This window comes from Rhinatrema bivittatum, chromosome 6, assembly GCF_901001135.1.
Source record: "Rhinatrema bivittatum chromosome 6, aRhiBiv1.1, whole genome shotgun sequence".
NCBI lineage: Eukaryota > Metazoa > Chordata > Amphibia > Gymnophiona > Rhinatrematidae > Rhinatrema > Rhinatrema bivittatum.
In genome coordinates, this window is record NC_042620.1 from 49934625 (window position 1) to 49954994 (window position 20370).

The following is a 20370-nucleotide window of genomic DNA, read 5'->3' on the forward strand; positions in this document are numbered from 1 at the left end:
GGCACCCCACGACCGCGGCCCCCTACCTTAGCCACGGCATTCCTGCACCACGGGAACCCCGGGGGAGGGCTCCGATCCTGGCCGTCGCCCCCGCACAGCCTCCTGAGCTGCCTGCTGCAGGGGGAGCCGTCCTGCTCCCCCCTTGTGGCGTCCAGCGGCGTCTCTCCTCTGCGGGACAAAATCAAAGATGGCCGCCGCCATCTTTAGGCTCGAGGCTGCGCCTCCTCATTAGTCTTAAAGGGATATGATCCCTTTAACCAGACTCAGCTGTTCCCTATGAGCTGGAGCAGAGGAAGTATAAAGGGAGACTTCCTCTGCTCATTCCTCGACTTGGCAACGTCCCCTAGCGCTGTCTAGTCTGCTTGCTTCGGTGAGTCTTCAAGCTTTGGATCTCGTTCCTGTTCTGTCTTGGTGTTCCTGGTTCCTGACTTCGGATTGGCTTACGGTGATTCTCTGGTTCCTGACTTCGGATTGGCAAGTGGTGATTCTCTGGTACACGACTTCGGACTGGTGAGCGACGACCCTCTGGCACTCGACCTAGGACTCCTTCAAGACTCCGTCTCCAAGGGCCCACCTACGTCCCAGCGGCCCGGGTCCCTACGGGCTCCTCCTGGGGGGACCGCGGGCTTCCAGGGCGAAGCTCCGGTTGGCCTTTGCACCGTTACCCTGACCTCCCTAGGTCCACCTAAGTCCCAGCTGTCGGGCCCCTACGGGCCCCTCCCAGAGGGACCGCAGACCACCAGTGGTGAAGACACAGCACCTCATCTCGTCTCTTCATCACCTCCGTGTTCGCCTCAGCCTCCAGTGCCAAGGGTCAGCTGGTCCTGCCTCCTGTTCTGCCTCGCCACCCGACAAGAGAGCCTACGGACCCTCCGAAAGGTATACCATCCTCTCGTCGGCCAAGGGTCCACAAGCCTGAGCATAACAATTGGACCCGTATTATTACCCTGAAAACTAACACCACCAACATTAGGAATCACTTTATTCACCAGAAAATTGTCCAGCTGTACTACTTCATAGAAAACATATCTACTACCAAGCATATATTTACATGGAAATTTAAATCCATACAAATCAGTGGGGGGTCCCAACTGATTTGTATGGATTTAACAGGGGCTGCAGCTCTGTTTGCTCACCCCTGGTCTGAAATTTATTTTGCAGATATTTTGGTTTAATTCTACCAATGTAGCATTTTGGGCTGGCCACAGCATCCGGAAGAGCCAAGGAAGGCAGCAGACTTGGCTGTTCTGGTCAGAAGCAAAGGTTTATTTTCAGGCTTCAAGGAAATAACAGAACAAAATAGTAGCTCACCTCGCTTTAAACATCCAAAAGCAGTTATACATAGTCCATACGGGCATAGCATGGAGTCGAAGCAGCTCACTGGGGCCTTCCTAACCCTTTTGGACCCTGAACCTTGATACTGCTAGCTAAGGATCCTAGCAGGACCCAGAAACCTTTGCGGCCCTGCACCTTATGGAGGACTGGGGTAGATGGTTCTAGCCTGGGTTTTAAGTGGCTTGAGAGAGTCTTTTGTGTACTCCCTCACAGCCAAGTTCCAGTGTCGATTTGGCTTGCTTTTGGGAGCTGTTGATGCACATGCTGCAGGGAAAGTGGACAAAGGAGTTGGATACCCCATGGGCTGGTTTTGAAAAAATCCCCCAGGCTGATTTTTTCCTGCAATCCATCCCTGCACATTATCCCTCTTTCACACACATGCTTCCTCTCTCATACACATGCTCACACATATACACACACACCTACACGTGCTCACACACATATCATTCAATAGGGAGTTTGATATTTCTAATACATCACAAAATTTATATTTTCAGTTTAGGCAGGCTTTACAGAAATATTTCGATGGGAAGTGGAAAGTTAAATAATTTAATATGGTGAAGGAAACACTTTGTCAGACTCACACCTTGGTTAGAGTCTTTCAGAGGGTTCCTAGAATCCCACTATTGTATCGTCAGCTCTCAAAAGTTGGATGTGCATTTAGATGAACATGATTGGATTAGGACAGAGCTTCCCAAACCTATTCTGGGGACCCTACAGCCAGTCAGGTTTTCAAGATGTGCACAATGAAAATGCATAAGATACATTTGCATACCATGGAGATTCAGCATATGCAAATTATCTCATGCATATTCATTGTTGCTGGCTTTAGTAGCATGGAATATATTTAATGTTTGGGTATTTGCCAGGTACTTGTGACTTGGATTGGCCACTGGTGGAGTCAAGATACTGAGCTTGGTGGACTCTTGGTCTGACCCAGTATATTTTTATGAATCAAACTAAGAAGGTAGTCCTTATAGAGAAACTTTCTTACTGTGGGGTAGATTTTCAAAGGGATATGCGTGTAGGTTACGTGCATAAGCCCCGAAACCCCACCCCAAACCCCCCCCCCGTGTGTGCCGAGCCTATTTTGCATAGGCTCGGTGGCGTGTGCAAGCCCCGGGACGCATGTAAGTCCAGGGGCTTTCCTGGGGGGACGTGTCGGGGCATGTCGGGGGCGTGTCGCAGCGGCGCATCACCTGGGGCGTCCCGGGGCGGGGCCATGGGCGTGGTTCTGGCCCAGGGCATTCCGGGGCGTGGCTGCGACCTCCGGACCAGCCCCCGGACCGGAACATGGCACGCCGGCAGCCGGCCCGCATGCGCAAGTTATGCCTGCCTCGAGCAGGCGTAACTTCTGGAATAAAGGTAGGGGGGTTTAGATAGGGCTGGGGGGTGGGTTAGGTAGGGGAAGGGAGGGGAAGGGAGGGGAAGGTGGGGGAAGGTGGGGGGAGGCGGAAGGAAAGTTCCCTCCGAGGCCGCTCTGATTTCGGATGCTTTCGGAGCAGCCTCGGAGGGAGCAGAGGCCGGCTGCGCGGCACGGCACACACAGGCTGATGATTTTGCTCAGCCTTGCGCGCCGATCCCGGATTTTAACAGATACGCGTGGCTACACGCGTATCTGTTAAAATCCCACATACTCTTGTTTGCGCCTGGTGCGCGAACAAAAGTACGCATGTGCGTAATTTTGTAAAATCTACCCCTGTGTGAAAGAGGAGGGCTAGAAGTTTGAGTGTATATTGGGGTCCATTTATGTCTTTTCATAAAACTTTGTATGCAAAAATGGGCATAAATGTTAGGGATTTCCGGCATTTTTATACACAAAGTTCCGTTAGTGAAATATTTGACTGGGTTTTTCCTTCACTAATAGTAAAATTTTACACATAGTTTGCTACATGAAAAATTTTATTCAAATTCAAAATTAAAGGAGCTGCTTTAAGAACATAAGAACATAAGAAATTGCCATGCCTGGTCAGACCAAGGGTCCATCAAGCCCAGCATCCTGTTTCCTTAAAAGGGGGCAGGACGGGCTGGGATAGCACCTTTGCTTGCTCTTCTGGCGTGCACAATTACTTCAGGTCGGGTCCTGAAGTAACTTGCAAAATAAAAGGTAATAAAATTTTTAAAAGGGTTTTACAGGGAGGGGAAGAGAGGGGAAGGGAAAGGGAGGTTAGGGTAGGGGGTAGGAAAGTTCCCTCCCAGTCCACCCCTAAATTGGAGTAGACTGGGAGGGAACTGGAGAAGGCCCCGATGCGTCACCGCATGAATGTAGACAAAACTGACACCCCCCCCCCCTTGCGCGCGCTGCCACCGATTTTATAACATGCGCGCGTCCGTGTGTGCACGCCGAGTAGTGCACACACATGAAACCGCACATGCATCTTTTTAAAATCTATGGGGCGGATTTTAAATGCCCTTCGCGCGCCGGCGCACGCAGAGCCCCAGGACGCGCGTAAGTCCCGGGGCTTTGTAAAAGGGGCGAGGAGGGGGCGTGTCGGGGGCGTTCCCAAAATGACGCGGCGTTTCGGGGGCGTGACGCGGCATTTCGGGGGCGGGCCCGGGGGCATGGCGCCGGCCCCCGGCGCCATGTTCCCTCCGAGGCCGCTCTGAAATCGGAGCGGCCTCGGAGGGAACAGGCAGCGCGCGCTGGGCTCGGCGCGCGCAGGTTGCACAAATGTGCACCCCCTTGCACGCACTGACCCTGGATTTTATAAGATACGCGCGGCTACGCGTGTATCTTATAAAATCCAGCGTACTTTTGTTCGCGCCTGGTGCGCGAACAAAAGTATGCGATCGTGCAAATTTTCAAAATCTACCCCTATGTGTTTTACAGGGCAAGATTTCCTAATTTCCCCGCAGCTGGAACAGGTTTTTTAGCACGTCACCAGTGGTCCCATTTCGATAAATGGGAGGTGCAGGAGTAACTAGATCTGGATGTGAGGGCTGCCAGATAAAAGGTATGCATGCAATTAGCTGAATCAGTATTTGTAGGCAAGTCGGTGAATAGGATTGGGGGCACCTTTCGGTTGTTTGTGACGGCTCCTCCCACATGCCACTATTAGCTTTTTTTTTGCCCATTCCAAATACCTTTTTTTTTACATTTAATGCAAATATTTGCTTTCATAATGGTTGTTGTTAACCGTCCAGAGGCCAGATTTACTTCGGATGACCTGAGCTCAGAACGAACTCATGCTGACTGGTGTTTTTCTTGACAAGAGCTTCTTTTCTTAGGGGGAGGCAAAGATGATGATGGATGAAAAGGTGTTCCGAGTTATCCAAGAGAACTGCTGGGATCCAGAGGTTCGGATTAAGGAGATGAATCAGACAGGTACCTCCTACTAAGACATTAAGAAATCCAATGGTAAAATGTATTCACAGCCAGATTTTGAGGGGAAATCACAGATCTTTGGGGAAAAGGTGCTACATTTTACGCAGCGTGCCACATGTCAGAACATCATTTGTCACAGATCAGAATCATAGGCACTAGTATTGTAGACATGTGCATATTTAAAGCTTTCATGCCAAGGAAGTTTTCCACTATACTTTTTTATGCTGAGCTGCATGATGTGCATGTTGTTTTGGTGCTATAATCCATGAGTGTTAAAGCACAAATAGATTTTATTACCTTCAAAATTGCATTTTATCTGCACAACTCTGACTAAATGTTTGTGGTGGATTGGTGTTAAAAGTCCTGCGCTGAACTGGTTTATTTCTCTCTTAGTGACAGACAGCAATTTGTTTCTTTGGGAGAAGCAGTTTCTTATTGGTGGACATTACAGTGGAGAGGACCCCAGGGCTCAGTGGTCTCACCCACCTTATTTAATATTTATCTGCACCCTTTGGGAAATTTGACCAAGCAGGAAAATATAAATTATCTGATGAATGCCAATGACATACAATTGTCATTTGTCATTTTGTCCTTATTAGATGGAGGGGGACATTGACTAGGGGAAAACTTGAGTAATGTTTTTCCAAGATCAGATATGTTGAAATTTGTTAAAATTAAACTAAACAGAGATTCTGGAGGTAGGAAGATCAGCTAGTCTACAGTTGACTAGCCTTAAGGATTTAGAAATCTCAAGTCTGCGATTTGGGAGTTTGCCTCGATAACAACTTTACTTAGAAAACCCACATCAATCCAGTCAGTCAGATCTGCAATTAAAACTTATTCATCAGCTGAAAACTTTCCTGGAAAGAAGGACTTGGTTAGTGTTATTCATTCCCTCCTTGCCACCCACCTAAAATTCTCTGTTGTGGTGTTGTTAATGGGAATTCCAAAAAAATACCACTACTTTTTCCAGCTTATTCAAAATGCTGCTATCCAAGTGGCAGGTTGTTCTTTAAAGGATTATATAACTCTGGTTTTGAAGAGCCTACATTGGCTTCCCATGGAATATAGGGTGTGGTTTAAACTTCCGAGCATTGTGTATAAAACGTTTCGGGGACAGGGACAGTTTGATTTCAAACAATGGCTACAGCCTTACATGCCTGCATGACCCTTGATATCCTCACAGTGTAACATAGTAAATGACAGCAGATGAAAACCAAAAAGGAGCATATAGTCTGTCCAGCAAGGTACCTAGGGTAGCAACTGCTGTTCTATGCAGGCAATCCCCATGTCTTCTGTTTAGGGTCACCTCCATGCTTTCTGTTTAGGTGGTAACTGTCATTGCCGTCCTTGTCTTCACCACCTCTTCCAGGAGGGCATTCCAAGTATCCACCACCCTTTCTGTCAAATTAGAAATGTTTTAAGAAACTAAAGAAGAAAAAGGGGAAAAAAATAATCAGGTAGCAGTTAAACAAAATCATTAATACCCCCTCCTGCATTGCGGGCAACGTGCGCGGGTAACAGACATTCAGGAAGACAGGAGGAACCTGTCTTCCCTTGGTACCGCTCCTTCCATTGGCAGCGGTCGTCACATTAGCAGCAGTTACCTTCCTTCCATAACACCTCTGCAATGTGCCCTTCCCCAGCTGGCCCCTATGCACAGGTAACTCAAAATTGAGTCTCCTGCACTACAATGCTCAGCCTTTTTTTTCCCTTACAATTTTTATTTCATCCCTGAGGAAAGATAAATATTGAAAATTTCTGAAAGATGCTCGTACTTACCAATTCCCACCATTCACAATCTATGTAAAATCAATTCTGTTGCAATTCTGTGTTGATCTTTGAGTCGTACAAACATTACACTAATAATTTAATCATCAAAAAGAACTTTATGTTCCACAAACACTGGCCTCCTCGAAATTCCCTCTCCTAAAAGATACCGTCTCATCTCAGCAAGACAACGTGCCTGCTCAATTGCTGGCCCAATACTATGGAATTCCCTACCAATTGATTTAAGACTTGAGACTTCGTCACAGTCTTTTAAAAAAGAACTGAAAACATGGCTTTTTCAAAAAGCATACTCAACATGATAAATCGTATTATTCTTCTAATCTCATTTTAACTATTTCTCATTATTTCTTTTTCACACTTTTTATTTTTCCTTCTCTTTTTACATTTAGTCTTCTCAGTGTTATGATTATTACAATGTAACATTTCTAACTTTTTGTTATATGTACACCGATGTGATGACTAGTTGAATATTGGTATATAAAAAACAAATAAATAAATAATACATGGAAAGCATTAAATCAGTGCAAATACCTAAGTGGGAAATTTTTTGAGAAAGGGATTATGGTCATAATAAAATGCAAACACCTTTTGGGGTAAATTTTCCAACAGTCCACATTAGTGCAACATATACAGCAGACTTTAATATGAGTACTGTATTTTCCGGTGTATAGGTTGCATCCCTCTCTCAACAGCCCTTTTCATGAACAATGGGTCGCTTCATTAGATAAGATGCGGGTGATCATGGCGATGGGCTGTGAGAGGATGAGGTGTAGTAGGTGAGTGCCAAGCATTCCAGATGTATGTGGGGGGCATCCTAGGGGAGTGCCGAATGTTTGCGGGCTGCATGGTGTGTGAGTGGCTGTTGGTGAGGCCACGTGGGAGGTATCCTAGGGGAGTGCCGAATGTTTGCTGGCTGCGTGGTGTGTGAGTGGCTGTTGGTGAGGCCGCACAAAGGAGCGAGCGGCATGGAGGCTCCATTGATAAGGAAAGAGAGAGAGAGAAAGAGAGACTTTTTCGCAGGACCAGTGCTAGCTTTGTTGCTGCCCTGTGCGAACAATTGCTGTGCTGCCCCCCACCCACAACTCAATTCATTCATTCTCTGTCCCAGGCCCATCAAATAAAGCCCAGCTCCCTCCAGCAATCTATATTTTTAAAAACTGACATCCATCCACTCCTCCACAGAACCCAAGGTCAAGGGAAAGGTATTACATACCCTAGGGAATCCTTACAACCTTGTATACACACACACACACACACACACCACACTCCCACATCCTCTATAGCTACAAAAAAATTAATTATGCACTTGTAACAAATTTTACATGAAAAAGAGCATTCAAAATTACAGTCTTCTGAGGCAAAATATCACTTACAACATATATGTTATATTTACATGCACTGCTGTGGTGCCAACCAAAAAAAGACACTTGGAACTCCTATGGAATTTATAGTGGCACTTCAGAAAGACATGAATAAATGTAATTACCATAACAATATAGTAAACCTCCCATACCAAAACAATCCTAACTGCCAGCACTCAAACAGTAGCAACCTTATCTATGAAAAGGCAACACTGCAAGCATTACACTTGGCACTAGAACACCAGGACACCTCCTACTTGGAAAACAGAACAAGCCAGACTGCTATAGATTTCCTCTTCAGCCGCCAGCAGCCTCTGTAAGCACTGTAAGTGGCTGCATACTTTGCATCTGCTTTTTCTGAGCTGATTTTTGCTCATGTACCTTTTTAAAATGTTTTGATCTCCTGACCTAAACCCTATCAGGAACGCCTCATTATAACCCTGCTAAAAGAACACAGAGCATGGGAACTCACGAGTTCTTTAAGCCAAGTTAAGGAGCAAACAATTTTCTAAACAGCCCGTAAATACTCATTTACCCAGGTCACAAGCTTTTGAATAGTGCCCTTTTCATGAGAAAAAAATCATAGTCATTTACTAAATTTTTATTTTTTGTTATATTGTGTGGTACTGTATTTATTTTCATTTATTTTAATTAATGCTGTTTTTGTTGTGCATCATTTTATAGCCTATGGGAGAGGGGTGGTTAATAAATTTGGAAATAAAAAATAAAATAGATGAATTTGGAAAATCCAATGGCTCTTACAAATAATCCAAAAAAGTTAAGCAATACAGCCAAGAAAGATGCAATCTAACATTACAAACAAGTAAATAATAAATAAAATACATTTCAATTCATTTAATCAATATTACCCCTTACTGAATAAGGGGTAGAACTAGCGCATCGAGAACGCGCGTCCAAACGCGGGGTAACAGTGCGCTCCACTGACGCGCACTGTACTGTATCGGCCCGTATGTGAGAATTCCTTTTATTGAGGGAGCTACCAAATTGTAGTAATGATAGATAAAGCAGATGTGATAATATCAGTCCACTACTGCTGCTACTGCTATTTATCATTTCTAAAGCACTAAAGGAATACACAACTCTGTACAGATGCACATAGGAAATCCCTTCTCCATGGAGCTCACAGTCTAGTCAAGACATACATACATGATAAGCAAGAGTCTGTGGGCAGTGTATTGCAGAGAATTGCTAAGGATTTAAAGGCAGGTTCAAAAACTTGAGTTTTTAAACTGGATTTGAATACTGTCAGAGAGGGAGCAATACTCATCGATTCAGGTCGTCTCTTCGACAGATGGAAAGCGTGGAGTTGGGAGGTGGTGGTGGAGGAAAAGGGCACAGGTAAGAGCTACATGCTCTATGAACAGAGTTCACGAGGACAGGTGTACAGAGAGAGAGAGGAGAAGATAGGTAATGAGGAGCTGCAGAATGAATGCATGTGCAAGTGAGAGAAACTTGAACTGTATACGGAAGCAGAGAGTCAATGTCATGGCTTGAGACGAGGGATTACATGATGATAATAATGACATTGAAGGAGAATAAGTCGTGGAGCTGAATTTTGAGTAGATTGCAGTGGAAAAAGCAATTCAGTGGGAGGTCCACAAAGAGCAAACAAACTGTAGTAGTCTAAGCAGGAGGCAACAGGAGTCACTGAGCGTTTTGGTAGCCTGCTCAGAAAGGATGAGACGGATTTTAGTGATGTTATAGAGTCTCCTTTCCTGTAAGGAAAGCAGAAAAATATATGTGTCACATGAGCAATCCTTTGTTGTGGTTCTGTAGTTGTCAAAACTGAAACACTAAAATTGCTTATTGACCACACCTGAAGTAAATCTCATTAAAGATATTTTCACCAGGAACAAAAATGGTCTTTTAACAATTAACATGCCAGTTACATTAGATTCTTCTTAATGTGCAGTCGAAAATTATTCAGATCAGTTTGCTTGCAGCTATTTTGAAAGAATCCCTGTTTTACCCTTGCTTTAAATCCCCTAGAAGGGAAAAATTGCATAAACAAAAAAATGGGCCAGTAAAGTCTTGTGCAAAACAAATGCTGCTAGAATTTTCCTCAGGGCTCTGGCCCTTGGTTGTTTCTGAGCTGAGGTAAAATTGCTTCTTTGAGTTGCTTGAAGTAAAACGTACCAGTAAAACCAGTCGCTTCAATTTTCTTGCATTTCGATAGCTCATCTTGTTGCTTTAGATGTAACACAATCTAAGAACTGACAAATAAATATTCACATTGCAAATGACTTACAGTACAGTACCTTGTTGTCCAGAATGGTTGGGGCCAGCCCTGGATTTTTTTTTTCCAGATAGAGGTTTTTCTAATAAAAGAATTTTGGCTCATGGGAATTTTACCTGGATAACAGAACAAGTGAAGAAGAACCGATTTTTGAACAATAGAAGTTTCCCCAAGATAACAGAACACAGGCCAAAGTCCATGATTTTTTTTTTCCAGATAATGAGAGCTTTGGGGGGAAGGAACTTCAGTTGTCTACTGTATATTTTTTTTTCTTCTCACAGGAGTAACAGTTCAAGCACTTTCTACCGTACCTGTAATGTTTAGTTACTGGGTAAGTTACAAGCACGCCTCATTTGAAGTTACCCCAGGTCGGGCCTAGCCGTTTGGCGTTGCTTTCTTTACCGGGGTTTTCCCTCTGTGGGTAAGCTGCATGCTGTCTGTAAGTATTCCTGCTTTTCTACAGTAAGGAAGCATCGCCGCAGTAACTAAACTTAACACTGTTGGGGAAAAAAAACAAACACCAGCACACGCACAAATGATGATTTGCAATGCCTTTTCAATCTCATTTTACAGAGAGAAAAGTAAATTTTATGCTTACACTTATCGAAGAGTAAACAAAAGTAACAAAATGATTTTATATATATATATATATATATATATATATATATATATAAATTTATATGTACAGTATAGCTTTTTAAAGTTCATTTACTGGTAGAGATGTATACACTTAAAAGGCCATTTCTGGGTTCAGAAACAGATGCCCTAATATTTGCCTTTCTCTGACCTGATCCTTCAAAGTATCATCTCTGTTTAATTATTTTATTTCTTCCTCTTTTAGTCTTAATTGTCTGTCTATCCTTTGGGTCTAAATATATTTAATTTCTTATAATTTCTCATTTTTTAAATAAAAAGTGCATACTGTTTACTAAGTTATTACTGTGATTATAATTATAAAATATATTAGAGCTTTTATATAGAGAGAAAGCCCCCATCCTACTCTGGTCCTGGGCATGGGGGCACATGGGCAAGACCATGGACTATGCAAGGCCCCGTGACCTCCTGGGGTTCCCACACAGAGGGGGGGAGGGGGGGAGTTCACCCTTTTCAAGGCTCTTGGGGTTTTGTACCCATGGGGCTCTTCCTGCGCACCAGTCCAGCACGCCGCAAAGACCATATCCACACCAGCTCTGTTGTTCAAAATAAAAAATCTTCCCTGACTGATGGCAGGGAAAACACAAAGACCAGCAACAGGTACACTTAGGGCAGTGCACAACAGCAGCAAACCACTGCAGAAAAAAATTACAAAAAATGAGCACAATCTTTCTCTTCTTCTTACCTCTTCCCCAAAACAAGCCAGTTCTTTTGGACAGATACCCCTTCCACCCTGAGCCCTCCCAATGCCTGTCTCTTAGCTGCAATCTTTTCTCCAAAGTCCTTCTCTCTCTCTCTTTCTCTCTCCTTGGAGTCTCGGGATGATTGTACCTGAACCAGTCTCTGCCTTTAATGCACTTTCCCAGGCAGGCTGCCCTTCCTCTGGTACCTCCCAATATACAAGTCCACTAATTCTCCAAGGAAATCCTCTTCTCCTTAGGGTTCCCATTTGACTCTGGCAGATTTTCCCAGGCAGGTTGTCTTTCCTCTGATACCTCCTAATAAAATCTACCCCGAGGATGAGTGTAAGACCTGCACGCGGGCGTACATGTATGCCCGAATGTATAACATGCGCGCACAGGCGCGAGCTTGTTATAAAATCGGGGGTCAGCACGTGCAAGGGGGTGCACAATTGAGCACCTTGCGCACGCCGAGCCGCGCTGCCTTCCCCTGTTCCCCCTAACCTAAGCTTCCCACCCCTTCCCCTAACCTTTCCCCCCCCAGCCCTATTCTTCCCCCCTCCCCCAAATTCTTATCATACCTTTTGCACCTGCCTGGAGGCAGGCGCAGGTTGTGCGCGCCGTCAGCCTGCCAGCATGTGATCCTCCAACAGCAGCAAATAGCCACCGTGTCGGAGGCCTCTGGCCCCGCCCCCGGACCGCCCCTTTAGTAAAGCCCCGGGACTTAGACGTGTCCCGGTGCTTTACGCGCGTCGTCGAGCCTTTATAAAATAGGCCCGGTGCGCGTAAACCACTCTATACGCGTAAATCCACTGGATTTACGCGCGTAGAGCTTTTAAAATCTGGCCCTCAGCACTTTGGGGCCCTCTTTATGCTCCAATCTTCTGAACTTCCAGGAGCTCCTCTCCTCAATTCCTTCCCCTCCACTCCCCTAGGACTCCAGTGCTTAGAATCCTCTCCTTACTTCCCAGACCATCCCTGTGAAAGGGATAAGGCCCTCAGATGCCCTACACAAGGAGAGTCAGCTGCTTCTCCAGCCCTGGGCTAAGGCTGATTTCTGACTCCGCCTGTGTCACATAGGCCTAGGAGTTTTGTTAGATTGGAGTGGCCCACTCCAATGAGTAGGATCTGGATGGAGACCTCGGACTTACACTGCTGGCAGGATGACCTATTAAGCTCACAATTGCCATTCCACTAAAGGGTAAACCACCCACAGAGGGCAATTATACATGTCAGAGAACCCTAAAATAGGGTAACACCACTAATGTTTTAAATGATTTGAAAGATGATTAATGTTGCAAACTTTATTAGGCAATCAAAAAGAATATCAATTGCAAGTGTGTCATTGTTTCATTACAAGCACTTTGTGTATATTTTGACAATGTTTTATGTCGATATCTATATATGTTATAAATGCATAACAATACAGAGAGTTTAGAAGCGGTGTGAATGAGGAGTGATTGACTAGGGCAATTGATAAATATATGTGTATGTTATTGTGCCAATTTTCTTTTTTTAATTGTTTTTTTGAATAGTTTTAATATTCTTTGCCAAATATATATATATATATATATATAAGCTTTAAATAAAAAAATATATATACAATATATATATGTTTGTGTGTATATGTATAGAGATTTAGATATATAGAGATAGATAGATAGATGTATAAATGATCTGACCAACTAAAATATTCCTTTTAAATGTATTAGGCAAAACCTCAGGATACTCTGGACCTGTGCCATATTTTAAATGATGACCTGGCATCTACAGTACAGCAGTACTCTAAAAGGTTTATAGGCCTGGGCACATTGCCCATGCAGGCCCCAGACCTGGCTGTTGAAGAAATGCATCGCTGTGTGAAGGAGCTGGGTTTTCCTGGCGTACAGATAGGATCACATATTAATGAATGGGACCTGAATGCTCCAGAAATCTACCCTTTCTATGCAGTAAGGAAACATTTCTGCTTATTTAATGAAATATTATAGTCTATCTTATTCTAGCTCAACCAAAGACCCGATTTTTGTGCCTGCAGGCCTTTTTAAAATTAAGGCTATAGTGTATCTGGATTTTCAGGAAGCGTTTAACAAAGTACCTCATGAAAGACTCTTGAGACAATTAAAAGGTCATGGGATAGGAAGCAACGTTCTATTGTGGATTAAGTATTGGTTAAAAGATTGAAAACAGAATGGTTTGTACTGGGACCACTGCTTTTTAACATATTTACTAATTATTAAATGATCTAGAGATATGAACAAATGAGGTACCAAATTTGCAGATGACACAAAATTATTCAAGGTTGTTAAATCACAAGAGGACTCTGAGAAATTGAAAGAGGGCCTTGCGAGATTGGGAAACTGGGCATCCAAACGGCAGCTGCCATTTAATGTGGACAAGTGCAAAGTCATGCATGTAAAGAAGAACAATCTAAATTATAGCTTCACAATACAAGGTTCCATATTGGGAGTCACAACCCAGGAAAAGGATCAAAGTGTCATCTTGGATATGTTGAAATCCTTTGCTCAATGTGTGGCGGTGGTGAAGATAGCAAATAGAACGCTAGGAATTATTAGGAAAGGAATGGAGAATAAAACAAAAATATCATAATGCCTATGTATCATTCCATGGTGCGACTTCAACTTGAGTATTGTGTGCAGTTCTGGTCACCACATCTCAAAAAAGATATAGCAGAATTAGAAAAGGTACAGAGAAGGGCAATCAAAATGATAAAGAGGATGGTATGATTCTCCTATGAGGAAAGGCTAAAGAGGTTAAGGCTCTTCAGCATGGAAAAGAAACAGCTGAGGGAACATATGATAGAGGTCTATAAAATAATGAGTGGAGTGGAATGGGCAAACGCAAATCAATTGTTTACTTTTTCAAAAAGTACAAATAAGAGAAAATATTTTTTTTACTCCATGCAAGAATAAACTCTGGAATTCGTTGCTGGAGGATGTGGTGAAAGCTGTTAGTGTAGCTGGGTTTAAAAAAGGTTTAGACAAGTTCTTGGAAGTCCATGAACCATTATTGGACTTGGGGAAATCCATTGTTTATCTCTGGGTTAAGCAGCATAGAATCTATCAACCTTTTGGGATCCTGCTAGGTACTTGAGACATGGATTGGCCACTGTTAGAAATAGGATACTGAGCTTGATGGACCTTTGGTCTGATCCTGTATGACAGATCTTATGTTACCCATCAGATGACATGCCTGGGTGCTTCTAGGAATCCTGGCTGGTCTTAGAGTAGGTGGGTGCTTCCTCTCAGCTGTATCTTCTGCTCAGCTTGTTAGTTGATGGACTTAGGAACAGTAGTGGATAGCATTTTTGCTCCTTCCTTCCCCAGACCTGAGCAAACCTCCTCCATTGTGCTCCTTAGACTTGGCTGCCCCTACACCCTAGCTCCATCAATTTTATCTTTGCCAGTTAATTAGCTCAATTTCTTTTTTATATTGTCTTTTAGTCTTTCCATTTATTTGTGGATTGTTTTACAAACACGCTTTCAAAATGTTATATATATAGTAGCATTGACATTTGTGCAAACTGGCATTTTTGCAGTTGGTTGGCATGTGCAGATAATACCTGTATATTTTTTTTCCATGATAGGCTGCTGAAGAATTAAACTGTTCAATCTTTGTGCATCCTTGGGACATGCAAACAGATAGGAGGATGTCCAAATACTGGCTTCCCTGGTTAGTAGGTTAGTATAAAACAGTTTTATAACTGAAATATTGTTATAAATCTTAAACTATAGGCAGTAAAACATTGTGCCAACATGATAGATCCAAGACTAAGAAGGAGACTCCCTGAAACATCACTTATTCCAGAGTTCAGAGATCAAATGGCTTTTGTGCATGGCATACAGTGACATAATGTTTTGAAACAGGAAAATTTTAGTTTAGTTTAGTTTATTTATACAATTTGATCGATTGTCTATCTTACAACTGTAGCTTAAGTGATGTACAAAAAAAACCAAAAACGGAATAAAAAAACATTTCAAATGCAGATAACTAATGCATCAATAAAATGAGTAAACTAGAATAATAATCATACATCATTTGATTAAGACCAAACAATTCATACATTAAACTAAAAGCAGAAATAAAATGAATTAAAAATTAAGATACAATAAAAAGAAAATAAATCAAACAATCATAATCCTATGCAATAATTAATCCCAATAAATCATTAAATACATAATATATAGAAAAGGATAAAACAAAAAAATTTTTTAATTAGCTGGATGGAAAAGCTTGCAAGAAAAGAATAGTCTTCAGGGTTTTTCTAAATTTCAAATAATTTTTCTCCAAATGTAGATCCAAAGGAAGAGAATACCAAAGGCTAGAGGCAAGATAAGAAAAACTGACATCTCTAGTATTGTCTAACTTAATTTCTCTTGGAGAAGATAAAATAAGCAATTCTTGCTGAAAGGAGCACAATGGCTTGTAAGAAATGACCAGGCTAGAAAGATACGATGGAGTTCCCCAGCGCAGAGCCTTGAAAGTTGTTTTATAATGGTAAAAAAATTGTAACTATTAAGGTGAATTTTAAAAGCCCAATGTGTGCATCAATCAGAGGATGCACGAATAAGTTGGGCTTGTGCACGCCAAGTGGAATTTAAAAGCCAGCAACATACGCCCATATCTCATGCAGCGCGCACATCTAGAAAGATTTCAAAAAGGGACAGAGCGTGGGTGAGGCATGTACCTGAGATCTTCACGTAAATACACACGTAACCCAATGCACACCAAAGCCCCCTCCGTGTAACTTTACGTCTGCTATGGATGCCGTGCAAGTTAAAATTTAAAGAAAACTAGGCAGATCTGCGGGGTTTGAAAGGTGGGGGGCTAATGGGGGGGGGGGGGGGGAGAGTGAAGGCTATTAGACTAGGGGGGATTGGAGGACCATTCTGTTAACTGGACAGACTGGAGGCAAAATAGTAAAATTGGGAATAATATCGACACGCGCCCCTTTTAAAGTCCTACAATTTACGCAGTAGAAACGGGATTTGCGCACCCACTTAAAATTTGGTGCACATGTGCGAGCGGCCAGGCTGCTTTCTAACATGCGCGCATACATACGCACAAGTTCTAAAACAGATGTCCTTGGGCGTGGGCTGATGCATGCAAGTGTACGCCCGCGCGCTCCGGTTTGAAAGTTACCGTCATAGGGCCGGATTTTAAAAGCCCTGCGCGCGTAAATCCGGCCAGATTCACGTGCGCAGGGCACTCGCGCGCCGGCGCGCCTATTCTGCATAGGCCGCTGGCGCGCGCATAGCCCCAGGATGCGCGTAAGTCCCGGGGCTTCGTAAAAGGGGCGGGAGGGGGCGTGTCCATGGGCGGGTCAGGGGCAGGGCGGGTCCGGGCGTGGCGCCGGCCCGGGGGTGTGGCCGAGGCCTCCGGACCAGTCCCTGGGTCGGGTGAGCAGCCCGCTGGCGTGCACAGATTTACACCTGCCTCGGGTAGGCGTAAATCTGCCGACAAAGGTGGGAGGGGTTTAGATAGGGCCAGGGGGTGGGTTAGGTAGGGGAAGGGAAAGGAAGGTGAGGAGAGGCGGAAGGAAAGTTCCCTCCGAGGCCGCTCCGATTTCGGAGCAGCCTCGGAGGGAACAGGTAGCGCGCCGACCCTGGATTTTATAAGATACGCGCGGCTACGCGCATATCTTACAAAATCCAGCGTACTTTTGTTCGAGCGTGGTGCATGAACAAAAGTACGCGCGTGCGCTGTTTTTGAAAATGTACCCCATAATGTTTACATCTCAGAGCTAAAATGTATAAACCTGGACAGGATTATTATAGTAGGAATATCCCCTATCCCACTATTATAGAGTCATCTTTCTACAGTTTTACAAGAGAAGCATTATTTTACAGATGTGCTGCTATGCCATCTTTCCAGAGTTCTAGCCCCTACAATTTATAACAATTCTCTGACCAGGCTGCCTTTTTACTGTGGTAGTCAGAAGGTAGATTCCTCAGCCAGGTTTTTGAAAGTCTGTAGTTGAAATGTTAAACCTCTACAGCGGTTCTGATGCTTGCCGAGTTGCAGCCTAATTTTGCGGTACTGGAATTAAGGGCATCATATGTAGTTTTACAGTCTACCCATGGATTCTACAGATTTTGATATGCAATTTATGGATAATTTAGCAGTAATTTTGATTTAAATCTTAAATGAGACGTGCCAGCATTGATGTGAGAAACATATACACCAAATACAGAATAACTACTAAATATCAACATTGAAATTTAATAAGATAGTAGGACTATATTTTTTTGAGGAGTTTAGGCCATTCAAATCAAACTGAAGACAAATTTGCTTATTGCTGCTGCTCATCTACAAAATATATTGTTAGCCCCCTGCCCCCAACTTGTCCTGGATCGCAGGGGGCTCACTGGGGAGATCATGGGCCAGAGCAGTACCCATGCTCCTAGTTTCCTCCCGCACAGTGAAAAGAGAATCAATCTTTCAGGGCCTTTAAGGGAATTTCTCACCTGGAGTTCTTCTATAACCAGTCCAGTAAGCAATAAACACATCACATTGCAGCTGTTCAAAAAAAAAAAAAATCCTTTACTGGTAACTTGATTGAAACAATAACAAAGCCCGTACATAGGGACAGTAACATTTAAACTGGTACATGGGTGCACATGTGCACATATTTGTCAGCCAGCACTCAGGCACGCAGCCATTTTATAACATACGTGTGTATATACATGCAAGTTGTAAAATAACCTAACCGTACACACATGTGCTTGCAATTTTAAGTAGACGTGTGCCTATGCGTGCAAACACCGCTTCTAAAGCATAAGTGGGGGGATTTTAAGAGACACTCATGCCAATGCCATTGCCAGTTTCCCCAGTTCCTTTCCAGTTCACCCAGGTAGGCAATAGGACTTCCAGACACCCCCCCCCCCCCCGTTTAATATTCTTCCTTTCCCCCTTAAAACCGTGCTGATCTGTGTAGATTTTTTGTTTTATAAGTTACACATCATCCATAGCAGAGATAAAGTTACGTGGCAGGGGACCCCGCGTAAGTATTTACATGCAAATTTCAAGTTTAAATCCAGAATTGCCCATTCCCCGCCCCTTTTTTAACTTTTCCTTTGGGTTCATAGTGGTAAGTACGTGTGTATATCGCAGACGGACCAATCGCTGCCCGGGGAGAGGGACCTTTAAATCCTGCGATCTTCAGGCGCCATTCCTCTTCGGCGTCTCGTCCGTCTCAGCTCCGACATCGCCCACAGCACAGAAGGGAGGCCTGCGCGGTCTGCGCCCTGACCCGCCGGGGTAAGGCCTGAGAATTCCCCTTGCCCTCGGCGAGCCCGGACGCAGACCACGCGGCAAGTCCGTCTTCTCCGCCGCTGATCCACCGCCGCACCGTCTCGCTGATCGGTCCTCCAGCCCTCCCACATCGCAGACGGACCAATCGCTGCCCGGGGAGAGGGACCTTTAAATCCTGCGATCTTCAGGCGCCATTCCTCTTCGGCGTCTCGTCCTCTCAGCTCCGACATCGCCCACAGCACAGAAGGGAGGCCTGCACGGTCGGCGCCCTGACCCGCCGGGGTAAGGCCTGAGAATTCCCCTTGCCCTCGGCGAGCCCGGACGCAGACCACGCGGCAAGTCCGTCTTCTCCGCCGCTGATCCACCGCCGCACCGTCTCGCTGATCGGTCCTCCAGCCCTCCCACATCGCAGACGGACCAATCGCTGCCCGGGGAGAGGGACCTTTAAATCCTGCGATCTTCAGGCGCCATTCCTCTTCGGCGTCTCGTCCGTCTCAGCTCCGACATCGCCCACAGCACAGAAGGGAGGCCTGCGCGGTCAGCGCCCTGACCCGCCGGGGTAAGGCCTGAGAATTCCCCTTGCCCTCGGCGAGCCCGGACGCAGACCACGCAGCAAGTCCGTCTTCTCCGCCGCTGATCCACCGCCGCACCGTCTCGCTGATCGGTCCTCCAGCCCTCCCACATCGCAGACGTACCAATCGCTGCCCAGGGAGAGGGACCTTTAAATCCTGCGATCTTCAGGCGCCGTGCGCCGGCGACGCACACCAAAGGAGCGCGTCAAAGGGGCAGGCCCCTTTGTGCGCCCCTTCGAGCAATCCCGTCGAGCAGACCCGGAGCCCACATTAATAAGTTCTGAACCCTCACTCCTCATAGATCCCTGCAATCAGACCGAGAACCGCTCACAGACGGCCAGCCCTTGCAACCTTCCCATAATCGTACACAGTGAGTAAAAACTTGCACTCACTTCCACTCAGACTATTACCTACAAACGGACAGTAGTACAGAAGTCTTCAAGATAAGGCTCTAAGGGTCTACTTAGCTCAGAGCACTCAACCATTCTGATAGTCCTCCATACTAACCTCCACAGCATTCATCCTTATAACTACTATACATCATCACTCATGCACACACACGATATCCCAATCATCTACAACCGAAGGAGAATCTTCGCAATCCCTCTCAACACACCACACGTCTCGCAAAAGAGATATATTCCAATCATGACATCACCCCTCAACCAACTTCTGGGCCTCACTCTGTTCTCCTTAACATTAATCAATGCACAATCCATCTCAAAAAAAATCCCACCTTCTACACGACTACCTATCAGAAGCCAAACCGGACTGCTGCGCTATCACCGAGTCTTGGCTGAAACCTCAGGATACTGCATTAATTAACCAACTCCCCACACAAGACTATGATATATTCTCCATACCCAGACCTAACAAAAGAGGTGGCAGACTGCTTTTAGCAGCCAAAAAAGAATTATGCCTTTCCCTTCAGACATCTAACTCATCAACATCACTCGAAGTAGCTATCTTCAAATCCAAACACCTACAAATTTGCCTAACATATGCCCCCCCTGGAAGCCTTGAATCAGATCCATCCCCTATAATTGAACTCATAGCCAAACACATTAACACAGACGCCCCTGCCATAATAATGGGAGATTTTAACCTCCACGTGGACCAATCA

The 20370-nt window shown here is 44.7% G+C and overlaps 1 protein-coding gene across 4 annotated transcripts in view; it reads left to right on the forward strand.

Annotated features, from left to right (window-relative positions):
- ACMSD (aminocarboxymuconate semialdehyde decarboxylase) overlaps positions 1 to 20370 on the forward strand; it is a 115347-nt gene that overhangs the window by 30724 nt on the left and 64253 nt on the right. For all 4 annotated transcript variants that reach the window (XM_029605366.1, XM_029605368.1, XM_029605367.1 and 1 more), the window contains 4 exons: positions 4564 to 4660; positions 10351 to 10400; positions 13116 to 13352; positions 15008 to 15101. In XM_029605366.1, the coding sequence (XP_029461226.1) occupies positions 4564 to 4660; positions 10351 to 10400; positions 13116 to 13352; positions 15008 to 15101 (478 nt within the window). The remainder of the gene's footprint in view (positions 1 to 4563; positions 4661 to 10350; positions 10401 to 13115; positions 13353 to 15007; positions 15102 to 20370) is intronic.